The 15,127-nt window shown below is 42.0% G+C and overlaps 4 protein-coding genes and 1 long non-coding RNA gene across 7 annotated transcripts; 2 read left to right on the top strand and 3 right to left on the bottom strand.

Annotated features, from left to right (window-relative positions):
- The first annotated feature begins 91 nt into the window (after positions 1–91).
- On the top strand, positions 92–1,472 carry LOC117186908. The gene is made up of 3 exons (XM_033388233.1): positions 92–124; positions 208–335; positions 653–1,472. Exons 1-3 carry the CDS (start codon positions 92–94, stop codon positions 1,470–1,472), a joined length of 981 nt encoding a protein of 326 aa, XP_033244124.1.
- Positions 1,473–5,225: 3,753 nt separating this feature from the next.
- On the bottom strand, positions 5,226–8,838 carry LOC108154174 (polyadenylate-binding protein-interacting protein 2). Its single transcript, XM_017284349.2, has 4 exons — positions 8,609–8,838; positions 6,913–7,064; positions 6,752–6,852; positions 5,226–6,689 (listed from the first exon to the last, which is right to left on the bottom strand). The coding sequence occupies exons 2-4, from the start codon at positions 7,054–7,056 to the stop codon at positions 6,560–6,562; spliced, it is 375 nt and encodes a 124-aa protein (XP_017139838.1). The 5' UTR covers positions 7,057–7,064; positions 8,609–8,838; the 3' UTR covers positions 5,226–6,559.
- A 157-nt stretch (positions 8,839–8,995) lies between these two features.
- Positions 8,996–9,866, top strand: LOC117186973. The gene is made up of 3 exons (XR_004471789.1): positions 8,996–9,107; positions 9,461–9,608; positions 9,680–9,866. It is a non-coding gene; the product is annotated as an uncharacterized LOC117186973 (long non-coding RNA).
- Positions 9,867–9,944: 78 nt separating this feature from the next.
- On the bottom strand, positions 9,945–10,676 carry LOC117186956. The gene is made up of 2 exons (XM_033388392.1): positions 10,604–10,676; positions 9,945–10,544 (listed from the first exon to the last, which is right to left on the bottom strand). The coding sequence occupies exons 1-2, from the start codon at positions 10,637–10,639 to the stop codon at positions 9,951–9,953; spliced, it is 630 nt and encodes a 209-aa protein (XP_033244283.1). The 5' UTR covers positions 10,640–10,676; the 3' UTR covers positions 9,945–9,950.
- Positions 10,677–11,520: 844 nt separating this feature from the next.
- LOC108157293 (sialin) lies at positions 11,521–13,761 on the bottom strand. Of its 3 annotated transcripts, none has more exons than XM_017289294.2 (6): positions 13,140–13,761; positions 12,847–13,083; positions 12,495–12,791; positions 12,157–12,436; positions 11,852–12,096; positions 11,521–11,793 (listed from the first exon to the last, which is right to left on the bottom strand). In XM_017289294.2, the coding sequence occupies exons 1-6, from the start codon at positions 13,422–13,424 to the stop codon at positions 11,635–11,637; spliced, it is 1,503 nt and encodes a 500-aa protein (XP_017144783.2). In that variant the 5' UTR covers positions 13,425–13,761; the 3' UTR covers positions 11,521–11,634. The 3 variants fall into 3 exon arrangements, with proteins under 3 accessions (XP_017144783.2, XP_017144784.2, XP_033245680.1); XM_017289295.2 differs by having other exon boundaries at positions 12,847–13,080; positions 13,140–13,759; XM_033389789.1 differs by lacking the exon at positions 13,140–13,761 and having other exon boundaries at positions 12,852–12,944.
- Between the last annotated feature and the right edge of the window lie 1,366 nt (positions 13,762–15,127).

The following is a 15,127-nucleotide window of genomic DNA, read 5'->3' as shown; positions in this document are numbered from 1 at the left end:
AGCACAAAACTGCCATCAAGAAGGGCTGCCATCGCCAAGGATCGATCCACAAAAAGCAGGAGAAACGCTAGTCGTCGCTGGTCCGACAAAAATGACTGGCTGTCATCATCAGCAGAACAGAAAGGTGCAGTACCTAATAAAATGGGAGGGAATAAGTCAAATAAGACAACAAATTTTTATAAATTAACATTTAGTTAACCTTTTTAGATTCGACGAACATGGGCCATCGCTCAGCAGGATGTTCCACAACGCGGTCCACAGCAAGGACTGCAACAGGGGCCGCCGCAGGGTCCGCAGGACCCACAGCCGACGCAGCACAGTCTACAAAGTCCAAAGTATGAACCTTAAATTATAAACAAAATTTTAATTATTTTTCAAAACGTTTTTTTTTTTTACAAATTTTTTTACTTTTTAACTGGAATCCAAAAACACAACACTAAAAATTAAACAAGAAATTTCAATGTTCACTCTACTGCTCCTGATTTCAGACTGACGAGATATATAAAACAAACATGTTTCCATTTTTTCCAAGAGTTTGAACTGACTCAAGGCCAATGTGATGATATTTATTTAAACAGTTCAACGACTGTTCATTATTTCCAACATGCACTCGCTGGTTAAACATCTTCCATAACGCCTCGCCCGAGGTTAGGTTCGAGCGCAATTGGATGCTGCTGCAGCTCCACACACAGCTGAACAGGAAAAGCAACATTGGCTATCCCTTCACGGATCCAACCAGCTTCCACATGGATTTGCGCGCACTAATGCAGCGCAGCGATGAGATGAGAGAGTCGAATGACGTGGATGACGACAATCTGGAGTCGGGGGTCAGCCCAGAAAAGAGCACCATCTCGATGAGCGAGTTGGACAGCGATATACATGAGCGCAACCAGCAATTGTTAAAGGAAAATGCTGCTTTGCGCAGCGAGCTGAAGAAACTGCAGGGTCTTGAAGACGAGCTTCAGCAGCGAAAACATAAATTAAAGAAAATGGAGATGGAGACGAGGGATGCGGAAGAAGATATGCAAATACTCGCCTCCTCCGCCACTATGGCTCTCAAACTGCTGTGCACCAAAGAAGATGCCAATGCGAAGAGCCAATTCTTTAAGACCTTGTTCAGTCCGTTGGGTCAGGACGAGAAAGATTTGGCGCAAGTGGAGAAGCTTGACACGATGTTCGATACGCTATTGCGTGACTCCATCAATGGCTATAAGCAAAAACAACGCGACCTGGTGGTGCAGGAAGTTAGCGTAAAGTACGACAATGTTGTCGCCGACTCCATCGAGCATTATGGCAAGATTATGGAGCGAAAACTCGTCGCCCAGGAAAAAGAGCTGGCCCAGTCCGCCCTGAGGTACCTGGAGGTGCTCCGCAAGCACTTCGTCTGGAAGTACATGGGCAACGACAGCACAAAGGAGGCTGTCCTCAAGTTCTTGAAGCGGAGCTGCCAGCAGATGTCGGAGATTTTGTAAAAAGGGAGAGTCCTGGGTATTTTACCTGGGTATTAGGCGTTCACATTGCAGCATATGTTCCAGATTTAAGATTTGATCTGCAATTTGCAAAAACATTTATATTTGTTATATGTTTTCTATGGGTGCGCAGAGGCTCTTCTTACCCGCAGAGGCACGCTGTGCTGTGGCTGCCACAACATCGACCCGCACGCCACTGTCCGTGAGGACGCAGGCCCTTCGGAGAAGAGGCGACAGGAATTCATCATCAGAGAGGTTCACGTCCGCATCACTGGCAGAGTTCAATTGCTGGGGCTCATCGGTGGCCTGCTCCTCGTCTTCGGGTCTATTGGGGGCACTGACGCCGTCGCGGTCTCGCTTATTTGCTCGCTGTAGGTGCTAATGGGATCGGAGAGCATGTTGAGCAGATGCTGGGTCAATGTGTTGGACATGGCTGTGGCTGGTGGTACTGCAGCCGCAGTTGGAACCGGAGTGGAAGCAGGACTTGAGGCTGCCTGTTCACTTGCTGGCAGATGATGCTGCGTCTGCGGGTGCGGTTGATGAGCAGCAACGACACGCTCCACTCCCGGCACTAGGGCCGCCGGCACTGGGGGGGGCGGCGGCAGCGGGGATGTGGGATCCCGTGTGGGCAGCAAGGGGGCGCGAACTTCAGGTAACTTTGTTTAGAGGTTTTCGCGCGGCGACAGAATTTTCATTTCGCGCAACTTCGAACGCAGCGTTTCCACCCATTCTTGCATAATTTCCCTGTGAACGAAACGAAACGAAACCGAAAGTGAATTGTGTTTGGGCAACAGAAAAGCAATAGCAATGGCAATTATATCCCCGTCTGTGCCTGCGTGCGTGCGGCATGGCTAGCTTACCATGACACGGCATGAAAGCGCAACACTTCATTGCTAAGCGTTACAACAAATTCAAACTCGTGCGAATTGGGGATCAGGGCGTGGGATATGTGCAGCGTCTCCCGCAATGACACTTCCCACTCTGGCATGTGGCCGGCTGCCTGGCGCGGCTCTGCATAGCCCTCCAGCAGGGCCTCCGTGTCATCGTGCACGCAGAACACCACCCAGCTGCACTCTGATTTCTGCAAAAGCAAGGTCATTCAGTAATTAATTCGTGTCTCAATGATTGAGGGGCTCCGCTCAGCGACCTACCTTGGGTCCGACGGTTAGTTTCTTTCCATCGGTCGTCAGTCTTTTCAACCACGTATTCTTGTGTATTTCGCGAAACTGGGCGCCGCTTATGGCCCCGACTCCCGTTGCGCCAGAGCTAACGCCCGACGGAGGTGCAGGTGCGTTTGAGTTCGCAGGTGCTGCAGCCGCCGCAGCCATATCCCCAGGGCCAGTCCCGTGGCAACGTTTCTCTCGATGCGATGGCTACAATGCTGGAAATGCGGATCGGGTGCTCAATTTGCATGCTTTGGGCCTATCACTTTAATCAATCTCACATTTCACACAATTTCAGTGCAAAATTTCTGCATTTTCTTAGACAACAACAAAAAATCAACCAAACGACGACGCCATGTTTGCAGTGTGACCGCGGACTTTTCGATAAAATATACCGTCCGATTCTCAGAAATATACCAAAATATACAGTCTCATTTTAAAAATATACCGTAAATACAGACGAAATCAACTTCTATTATACATATTCCTCGATTTTGATCTTCCGTCGAATATTACTAGCTACATAGAACATTTAGCCACGCCCACATATTTTTATACGATTGATGAATCAATTTTCTACTTGACTGGTTTATTTTAAACACTTGCTCTTATTGGATTTCTATACCCTTTCTTCTTAAATGTACATTTAAAAATTAAATTTTGTACAGCTCCTATAGGTTTTGAGTATTCTGTCAGACTAGAAATATTGTATGTATGTAGCTTCATAAGTTTCTTGTCGCAGATTTTCATTGTGACACTGCCAGATAATGAACCCTTTGTTACCACCACCCTCTCCCACTTCCGCATACAATGAAACCATCAAGTTCGTCTGACTCCAGCTTTATTACTCTTGGCAGCCGGCATCCAGTTTCTCCAAATCACCGAGGAGGTGGTCATATAAAAGCGTCGGAGAAGGCTCGTAGCAAAGCCTCGAAAGTCTCCACTCGAAAGCGTGCAGATCGCAACGCCCTTACTGTAGGCTCAATCTGGTCGTGGAGCCACCACGCATCATCAAGTCGTCGGCCGCCGTCTCCTCGGCCTCGGAGGACTCGCGTCGCGCCTCCGGCAGTAGCTCCTCTCCTGCTTCCTTTTTATCTATCTTTGGCGGTGGCATTCCTCTTCGATGGAAGTATTGGGCCTGCTTTTGCTTGCTGTAACGGAATATCCAACATCTTGTGGTGATTTTTTTTTTATGCCATCCATTTTAGAGATTTTTGCAATATGTCGTAAACTACATATTACAAAAACTTCTAAAATGGTTGGCATTAATAAAAAATCACCTGAAGATGATGCAAATAACGTAAGAGCAAACAAGAGAAAGCACAAAACTGCCATCAAGAAGGGCTGCCATCGCCAAGGATTGATCCACAAAAAGCAGGAGAAACGCTAGTCGTCGCTGGTCCGACAAAAATGACTGGCTGTCATCATCAGCAGAACAGAAAGGTGCAGTACCTAATAAAATGGGAGGGAATAAGTCAAATAAGAACAAATTTTTATAAATTAACATTTAGTTAACCTTTTTAGATTCGACGAACATGGGCCATCGCTCAGCAGGATGTTCCACAACGCGGTCCACAGCAAGGACTGCAACAGGGGCCGCAGCACAGTCTACAAAGTCCAAAGTATGAACCTTAAATTATAAACAAAATTTTAATTATTTTTCAAAACGTTTTTTTTTTTTTACAAATTTTTTTACTTTTTAACTGGAATCCAAAAACACGACACTAAAAATTAAACAAGAAATTTCAATGTTCACTCTACTGCTCCTGATTTCAGACTGACGAGATATATAAAACAAACATGTTTCCATTTTTTCCAAGAGTTTGAACTGACTCAAGGCCAATGTGATGATATTTATTTAAACAGTTCAACGACTGTTCATTATTTTCGGTGGTATATTAAAATCTTGCTCAACAATAGGTTAATCGTTCTCCGTTGAGGATTGGCAACCATTTTCCTCGATTTTAATATTTCGTGTAATATTTCTAGCTAGAAAGAATCCTCAGCCCTGCCCAATTCTTCGTCTCTTTAAGAAGACCACTACCTTCAAAATACTGTTGAAATACCTCTTAAATTTCCTCAATTCCATAATGTCCTCTTCCCCAGGGTATGCAGAATGTTGCTCAATCCGCGCCATGTTGAGGCGATAATTTCTTAATGTATCGATAGTTATATAAGAAAATACCGAACAATTTCGGTATTTTTTAGACATTTTAGAGGGCAGAGGGTCTGGCAGCACTAGCACAAATCAGCTGTTGGTCAAATTACTTGGCGCGAGTTTCAAACACTGATAGGAATTATATTTGATCAAAAGTATACAGATAAATATTTCGTACTATATAAAGTACGAACCAAAACCGTATATTTAGCAAAACACTAAATCTCAAAAGTCCCTCTTCAGATTCGCATCCCTCTTCGCATTTCATGAACAAACATAATACAAATAAAAGAACTCTTCAATTTTTATGCTATAATACTTCTTTTTATTGAGATTTTTAAAATCATTTTTGATATTTTTTTGTTTGGGTTTTTTTTTTATCTTTATATCACACGTAACGTAAGTAATGTAGTAGATCTTTTGATGCTGTCTTAATTTCTAGGTCTATGCTGATTGAAAAAATAGTAATTATCCATCATTCTCTACATGCCAAAACGGAATTTAACGACATTAAAAACAATCTGTTTTACATATTTTGTGCATTTGCTCTGTGGGGGCAAACGTGCTGAACAATATTTTTGACCTAAAATTCGCAAAACTATTGTTCTGCATCGTTCCCGTTTCGTTTCTTTTCATTCGATTAACACTAGGTATTTTATGTATATTTATGGATGTAAGTTGTATAAAGAGGCTTTTAACATTAGTATCTCAATTCTCGATTCGTTTTAGTCACTAAATTATAGTAGTAATTTACAAGTACAGCGAGTCAGATGGGGGGCGTGGACAAGCGATTTTGGTAACTTAGGTAGAACGTACAACGAGTTAACAATGGGTGGAATGGGGACGGGACACAGATTATTTAAAAAAAATAAAAGCAAAAGTTATACACAAATTTTCAACTTAAAACAAGTGTGGAAAGTGTCGGGAAGTCGTGGGTCGTAAATTAAATAAAATATTAACTAAAATTAAAGTCTTTGCATAGAATTTCGTTTAAACGGCATGACGGTTCGGGTTGTAAATTCTGTTTGTGTCTAACACAATCGGGTCGAGTCTTGGTTTTTGCTTACATTTTCTTTAGCTGGAAATTGGCGCAGTTATGTAGTTGTTTTAGTGGTAGTCGTAGTTGGTTTCGTTTTTAAGTCGGTAGAAATGTTGCAACACACAATTGTCGCGTGTAAAAAGTCATTTGTTTTCGTTTTGTACGTTGATACCAAAGTTTCGCTAGCTTCACCTTCACCATCAAACCGCCAGTGTCTGCAGAGCGAGAGCTCCTGTCCGGCTCCGGCTCCGTATTCCTGCGCAAACGGTTCGTGTTTAACTCTAATTACGATGTACGATGATGTACGTGGCATAGTTGTTAGTCGTTACATGCTGTGTTTGTTGGTGTTTTAGGTTTTTTTTGTATGTTTCTCTTTTAACGTTTTGTATTTTTTTTTTTTTTTAGTGGCTTTTTGTTAATTTTATAATTGATTTCAGAAATGTTATTCTTTTGCATTTCGGTCGCCAGCACTTGGATTCGGTCAGAACCATCTATTTGTCTACGGCTATGCGTATCTGTTGGGTAATGGCCAAGTTCCTTTGAATCCTGCTGTTGCAGCAGTTCGGGGCATGGACTAATGGTAGTTCGAGTTTTTGCAAAGGATTTAAAAATTTTTCTTAGGATTTTTGCGTGTCGACTGGAGCGCTAACTGGAGCGCCTGTCAGGTGAGGTCCACGTGTTATGGGAGTGGGTTTGCGAGTCTGGTGGTGGTCGGGCTGGCTGGCTGACTTTACGAGGCGGGCAAGTCCAATATATGACTACGCGGTACAAATTCATCGGCCATGGGATTCAAAACCGACTTTTCCACATTGCACTGACTTTTAGGCAGCGCGGAAAGTGCCGTGTTCTGCTCCTCCGTTCTACAGGGCAACAGATAAAGGTTAGAGCACATGCTCGATCTGACCAGATGGCCTCAACTCACTTTGCCTTTTCCCATTCGTTGAGTTGCTCTTCCAGCTCGTCCTCCATCATAGCCTCGATACATTCCTGCATGATTTCCTCCTCCTCTAGTCGTTGGAGTTCCTATCAAAACGTAAAAAAAGACGTTAATTACTTTTACTTATAATCCTTTGTGCTGCTTACGTTCTTGTCGAACTCCTCCTCATTCTCCATCCACATATACTCGGAGAAATCTGGCTCATCGTCGAAATCCGACAGGGACTCGTCGTCGTCTATCACATAAATGATTTGCTCCGACCAGTCCACAGATGGTACCTTCAACAACATGATGATTCCTGTAAGGGGAGATGGGTATTATTAATCAATTTAATCTCATTAGCCAAGCGTATAATGGCGAGGCTGGTTTAACTTCTATTATCTAAGTATGTCCATATTCTACCGGCAAGAAGCCGGACCAGGCCAGTTGTTGTGTTTTCGAGAACCGGTCCCACTTTGCAGGGAATAAACAAGCCGAAACTCGTCCAATGTGAGATATTTCTATACATTTGTTTTTATTTTGTTTTGTTTGGATACATATACATACATACCAAATTTCGAAAACAAAATGATTCAGCTCAAAGTACGAGAGCAAAAGAGAGAAAATTATCAGGTACTGATAAGGATATCAGGCATTATCACATCCAGTCGGCAAACTCATTAAACATTTTATGGCGTATAGAAGTGCCGTTATTCTTATCAGTTGTTTATACAATTTGTCGGTTGTGCCAATTTAAAGTATGAATTTATGCAAAAACGCAATAAGTCAGGTCAGCGGCGTTCGTCATCGACTACGAATATTCGTTGGGGGGGGGGCGCAAATTGTGTTTGTTTGCTTTTCGTGAGTACGTGCCGATGTGTGCGTGAGACAGCTGAGGCCGTTCAGCTCTTTTACCGCCAAATTTAGATTGATTTAACTGTCAACCATTTAGTAGTTAATTGAATTTCTATTTATTAATTGGGTTTCATAATTTATTTTCTTCTTTTTGTAGGTCATCTTAGTTACGGTACTTTGATCAGTTAGAGATAATGTCCCATCGTTTGATCGATTCTGGTTTCTAGCTATATCTAGCATTTTCTCTTAAATCTTTAGCAGGCAACACTAGCTAGACTATCTTTGCATACGTGCTCGCTCACACACACACTCTTAACACTCTCGCGATTGTAGAATTCAGCTTGCTGCGGCTGGGTAGATTTTAAATAAAATTGCGAAAATTAAAATGTATTTGCACAGCCAATTTTATGCATAAAACACAAAGGTGGTAAACCGTCACGCATACATATGTATGGATACAGGCACTTGAGTATACAGTGCTATCCATATAAGTACCCATATAAATATATGTGTATGCATGTGTTTGTGTATGTGATTGAATGAACCTCCCTCAACCCGGGCCAACAGCAACAATGATAATAACACAACACGAAGCGCTCAAGGTAGCAAGTGTTTAAATATTCGACAGAAGAATTAATATATTTCGGTTTTTGTAATTGCGCCGAAATGAAAAAAGCTGCCTTACACGCACTGGCACGTACACACTGTAGGCTATCTATCAAGAGTCGTCTCCCCGTTTCAGCTTAGGAGATGTTTTGGACTCTTGACCGTTTATTGATTTGTCAAGAAGCAGTTTAGAGTAAACGACAGCCCAGTGTCGCGGAAGTGCTGACACAGGCAGCAAGCAGGCGAATATAATCAGGAAGCGAGCGTCTGAATTCTGATTTCCGCCTTTCTTTTCCCCCTTTCCACTGCGCACAAAAACACCGATGTTCAGCAGAAACTGGTGGCTCTGCTTTTGAACTAATCCTGCTGACAGCCAACTATTTTGCGTGGTGTACTACTCACTTGTAAATGCTGAAGGAGCGCTTAATTTCCAAACAAAATATTTAGGTGTCACGGCGCCTTGTTGCTTGTGTTGATCTTTCACTGAGAATTTTGCGTTGTAAAGGGGAAAGCTCAATTTATTGTAGCATCGAGATAGAATTCACACGAAAATTTTGATACATCTATTGCGAAACGTATTCCAGTGAGTGCTGTGCGGGAACACAACACGTTCGTAAGCGTAGCAAAACAAAATTTGAAAATGAAAAAAAATTACAATGATTTATAAAGCAAGGTGGGCAGTGTGACCGCGGACAGATGAAATATACGGTCTGGCCCTCAGAAATATACCGAAATATTAGTCACAAATTTCAGAATATACAGTAAATATACTGACGAATTATTTGTGTTAAAGTTCATCATATTTCTCGTTTTTGATATTCGGCTGGAAATTAACAGCTAGCTAGGATCCTTAGCTCTGAACTCATAATTTTATCCGATTGATGAATCAATTTTCTACAAGGTTGGTTCATTTGTAGTACTTTCCTTTTATTTCCTTATGTCTAAAATAAGGTTTAAGCTAAAAACTTCAACAATATATTAAAGCAGAAAACGTAAGTATGCACGTAATGAAACGTAAGTGCGCCTGGTATATTACGTTGCTGGTAAACCGGTATCAGCTATGAGTATAGACACATTTATACCCTCTTTCTTTTAATTATCTTAAAAATTCTGTTTACAAGCTGATTTGAAATATTACTAATGACTTTTTTTCAGATTGACATGTTTTAGACCTATTTATATGATTATGATATGATTACTTTCCAGTAGCCTGGTATGAAAATTTTCACAATTCTATAATATCCTTTTCTCCAGGGTATGCAGAAGCTGCTCATCTTCTGATAAGAGTTGAAGGAAACTGTCTATACAAATTAGATGTTGCCAACGGTAAAAATCGTGTGTACCGATATACCGTAAATATACCTTAAACTCAATTTCGAGGTCAAAATATATATGTATAAACGTATAAAATATAACGTAAATATTTACCCTGCTAGTGGGACAAAAAAACTGATAGCACCATCGATACCACAGATAGTCGAGCCCGATAGTTTTCTAATGCAATGAATTTTAAGAAGCAGTAGCTTGCGCCTAGAAATATTTAAATCGTATTTTTAATTTCGAATCGTACAAGACCAAAATAAGACGCAGAGCTAGAAACAATACAAAATGGAGATATCAGAAACTGGTAGTGGTAAGTTTAATAAATATTATGTCAAGTTTTTATATTAGTATTTTGAAGCTCTTAAAAAAACAAATGGTCTGAGGAGTAGACAAGTCTTATTATTTTTTCAGATTATGTAGATTATGTAGAACATTCATATTTATTTTCAATCTTCGATTCAAGATTGTCTATTAAATCGGTTATGGGATTAACCCCGTTTCTCCTTGAATTTTCAAATTGATTGACGTCATCGAAGAGTTCGTGCTCTCTAGCCACAGTTTCACTGCTCAGGCTGCTCTTCAATCGGGTTGCCTCTTCGACCATACGCTCCTTAAGGGAACGCAGTGCATTGAACAAGGACACATGCATCTCAAGGTAGTGGGACTCGAACACATGATCCTTTGCCCACTCCTGAGCCACAGTCCTGTTCCGCAGGATCATCTTTATCTGGTCCTTGTCGACGCCGAAATTCCTTTGCCATAAGCTCAGAGTTGCGTTCTTTTCGCGGCGGCGATTCGTTAAAAAGTTAATAAATTCGTTTGGGAAATTTGTTTCTGCCTTAGACATAAAGTCCATGTTGATGCCCATGATAACCCCAAAAAGTCCCATCCTAACTCCATTGAGATACTCGTGAAATTTGCACAAATGATTCTTGTCCGACTCCGGCAATGGAACACTAACAGCCTCAGTTGGTGCGTAACTGTCCGGATCACTGGGTGCTGCATTAGCCAGGCTCTGTGGATCGATTTAATAGAAGCTGATTCTTGTTTATTTCTCAGAGTAAAAGTTCTCACCATCAAGGCCAGGGCTATAATCAAATAGGACTGCATCTTGCAATGTGTAAAATTTAACTGCAATTTTCCGATAGTGCTCGAAAGCTTATATAGCAGTCGTGGATTGAAAACATTTCCATGGGTTGTGGCAATTATCGCTGCTTTCTAAAAATACTTACGACCGCCGGGTTCATCCAACTGGTTGGTTCATACAGAGATAATTTCTAAGAAAGTACAAGAAGGAAAAAAAAATCCAAGACAATTCTTATGAATTGTTCAGTTGATAGAGCAATTTCTTTCGCACCACAGATGCTGATACTACTATGCATTCAATATATGCATTAAACACTTTGTAAACTTAAAAAGAAAATTAACTATTAAGTTGAAGTCGTCCTTTAAGTCCATTTTTATGCTGCTGTGGCTTACATTGGGATCTTTGAGAAGTTGATAAATAAAATATTTCGATGCTGTTCATTCTCCCTTTTTTTTTTTAAATATTATTTATTATTTAATTATTATTTGATTTAAAACAATAATTGCTTTAAGCATGAATATTGTAAATTGCGTTTTTTTCCAAATGTAAAAAACGACACGAAATCAAGCTGATGAAGTCCTGGTTCTGCACACCTATGGGCGAGTAGGTGTGCTTTGGTCTCTTATGTAACATCTTGGGATTATAGTTAGATTATAGATTATATAGGGTATAGTCTTTGGAACCATAAATCATAATATTCAAATGCTACCTTTCTCTATGAAACTTTAAACGTAGTTAAAATATTCTTTTTGGAATGCCATCTTTTTAACCATGTTTGTATGTATTTAAGAGGCGATACAACAAAGTTTATAAGAAGGGATATTAATTTGCATTTCTTGTTGAGTTAATTTTTGTTTTGTATCCGATCCGATCAAACATCTATGGAGAAATGCGAAGAGTATAAAACATTAGAAAACACTAGAATCTACTTTATTCGATATTACAGAGGTGCACACCCAATGGGCGCGCATTTAAAAACACAAAGAACAAAAAATAAAATAGGTTTAATTCTTAATTTCTAATGAACGTTGTCTTGATTTGCACTTAAAGACTCCGCGTGTCTGCGTGGATCCCAAGACTGCAGCCTCGTACTGCTGAACAGCCCAAACACAAACATGGCCATGCCATTGAAAAGGATCAGTGTCAGCAGCACAATATTCCACTCGGCCTTGGTGCCCTGCATAATACGATATTGATAAAAGGTTAAGCTTGAAAATACACCAGTTCATGCTTACAGTATGCACCAGAGCTGCCACGAGATGGGGCGCCAGAAATCCAGACAGGTGGGCCAAACAGTTGGCCAGCCCCGATAGAAGACCGGCAAAGGAAGGCGCGAAGTACAACAGTGTGGGCCAGTAGCCGGCACTAAAACCCATGTCTGTGGTGGCGTAAAGGAACGCGTACATCAGCATCACTAGTGTCTTCTGCTCGCATCCGGCCCAAATAATAACGCCAATAAAAACCATCGTTAAAATGCTACCTGGAAAGGACACGGAGACATGAATCCACCATCTAAAGAATTGGATAGGCATACCCTTACAGGCGACATACAGCAGTCGACGCATCCAGCTCTGATTGAGACCCACGCGCCGCTCCACGTAGCCGCAGCTAAAGACGCATATCAGCTTTGAGAACATGCCGCCCAGATACGGAGCCGCCGACAGAACCCCGACATCATGGATGGTGAATTGCATGGCCTCTCGCATGAAGCGCGGCATCACGACGGACAGCACGAGGAACGTGTAGTTGTGGAAGACGTGCGTCAGGATGAAGGCATACACAGGAAGCGAGGAAAGCAGCTGTCTCCAAGGAACATTTAACTGCCAAATGGTGGAAAATATAGAGAAAGTAACCAGTGGATCTATTTTAGTCACCTACTTGACTTCTGGACAACGGCTCCCTTTGTAAGTACGCCTTCTCCGCATTCGAAATGCGCGGATGCTGATCCAGGGTGTCGTAGATGAGCCAGTGGCAGGATATGCCGAAGACCAGCGTCACACTTCCAACCACATAGAAGGACAGCTCCCACGCAAAGTCGCTGAGGTAGTTGGCCACCGGATAGACCACAATAGAGCCCATGAGAAGGCCGATGTATGCGAACGAGAGCAGCGACGTCCGTTCCGTGGGATGTGCCCAGGTCACGAACAGCTGGTATAGCGGCGGATTGCCGCATCCCTGCGAACACAAAGCGAAGGTTATATCCAATGTCCATCTGCTGGACTCATCTCACCGCACACATGCCGGAGATCACCAAGCCGGCTACCGCGGCGCCATAGCTGTGATGCGCCATCGTTGGGAGGAGGCAGTATGCCGAAGCCTCGAAGACCAGCGACAGGATGAACAGCCGCTTGCTGCTGAACCGATCCGACAGGTGTCCGGCCAGGGGGATCGAGATGACGTAGCCGTAGTAGTAGACGCCGGGAAAGGTAAGCTCCTGGTTGCGTGTCCAGGGCAGGTCGCCCGTCTGCTGCAAACTCTGGATCAGATTTCTGTGCACCCAACAAAAAATCGCATCGGACTTGCCTGTGTCACCTGGATCCCCGAGGCCGGGCCAAAGACAGGGCCTCCGCACTGCCCCGGACCAGTCGAGTTGCTACGCTCGAGCTCCAGGGCCATCAGAAGGCTGTCCTCGGGTCGCGGCTTGACCATACGTAGTATGACCATGGCGAGCATGCTGCGCATGGCAGAATGGAGGCAGATCGACAGGAAGGCGCACACGGCGTACGTGAGGCGAACCGATCCCAAGAGACCGTGGGACGCAGGAGGGACTGCTGACCGATGCGGCAGCGTCCACGACTTGCAAACCATTTTCTAATTTCTTTTCTACCCAAAACACACACAAAAACTTATCGACGATGAGGGAAGACACAATCCACAGGTGAGCCGAGCAGGGGAAATACTAATTACGAATACGATGCCCACCGACTGCACCTGCCATCGACACTGGCACTGACACTGACACTGTGACAAGATGTAAACATGTACCTTTGCAAAGTTATTTGCAATTTGGCACGATTTCTCGACGATTTATCGGTCAGCTCTCGCCCAAAGCGCGGAACATATCTAGAAACTAACCTGTAGACCGAACCGAACTGTAAAATGTTACAAGCGGCGATAAGAACTCTCCGCTCAGTAAATCTCAAGCTTAGAGCATTTTAATCTTCTCCTCTCCTTCCCTCCTCCTCCTTTCGTCTTGTTTATAGTCTCTTTACACAAAAAGCTCCGAAATCATCATCGTTTACGGTTTGAACAGTCTGACAACACCTATGATCGATTTTGAGAGCTTTTACAGTGTCATCATTGGAATTTTAAGATTTTATCGAGATTGGAGAGCGTACAAAATAAACACGGGGATCTCTATTAGATAGAAGCAATAGAACATTGGAATTACATGTCAATTAAGCAAGCGTGCTTAGTGTATGATGAAAGGCGGGTACATTCTTTGGACAATTTTAATGATTAGTTGCTAATTTTGTTGAGAAATTTTACCACTAAAAACTTATCATCTAAACAAGGCACTATCAATAAAAAAACTAAGCAAATTGCCAAGTTGAAGAAACATTAAAAATGGTAGTAAACTTATATTTTGGGTCGCAATGTCTTCAGGTAGGTAGAGTAATAACTCTATCGACACAAATTAAAAATCCTGCCAAAGTGTCGTACCAATTTCTGTTTACAAATCAATCATTTTTGTGGATATCGGTGCTGCAAATGACTGGCCAAATCACGGTTTCTTTATTTAATAAAAAGATGTTGGGGGTATATTACAAATTCTACATGTGGCGACGTGATCTTTTCATTCAGGGCAACAACCTAATTTTTGCTGTCTAGTGCCAAGTACAAAATTACCATTGCATGGTATTTGTCGTAGCAAAGCTTTAAGAAAATCAATATAATTTGTTTGATTTTAATTAAAAAGTTAAATGTTAATGTAAAAATAAATGTAGAGCATTTAATCAAATGCGACAAGAACAAAATTTGTACGTAAAAGATGGTTGGGCTGGTTGTATTTATTCTATACGTTTTTTGTGAGCTGGGTTTTCTGTGTCGATGTGTATTAACATATCTTTTGAGTGCTTTTGGTACCATATGTACATACAAATATTAATGCATACATTTAGGACTGTTCGTGCATGACTGTTTGTAAGAACCTTTGGATGTTGAGAGACTATTTCTGAGAACATTTGTGTTAGTCTTCGATGGACCCACAGATCAGATTCTTGGGCAACCACTGCTACCCAATCAAGTTTTCAGTTCGAACATATCACACATTTTCTCATTACTTTTTCAACATTATGAACTTGCCTGTCAAGATCTGATTTCTTAACATATCCTTAACCAAAATATAACTAATAGTAGCATGTCTACCAGGAGATGCCCGAGAATACAGAAGCAGAATTTAAGTTATTGCCTACAAATAAAAACGAGGGGGAACGTTCTGAGTTGCTGCGGACACCGCAACTCTACGTTATACCGATACTTAGTCAGTATGCTCTCCTCCGCAGACGCCG

Source organism: Drosophila miranda, chromosome 2 (genome assembly GCF_003369915.1).
Source record: "Drosophila miranda strain MSH22 chromosome 2, D.miranda_PacBio2.1, whole genome shotgun sequence".
Taxonomy (NCBI): domain Eukaryota; kingdom Metazoa; phylum Arthropoda; class Insecta; order Diptera; family Drosophilidae; genus Drosophila; species Drosophila miranda.
Note: the sequence above shows the minus strand (reverse complement) of the source record. Positions and strands in the feature narration are given on the sequence as shown.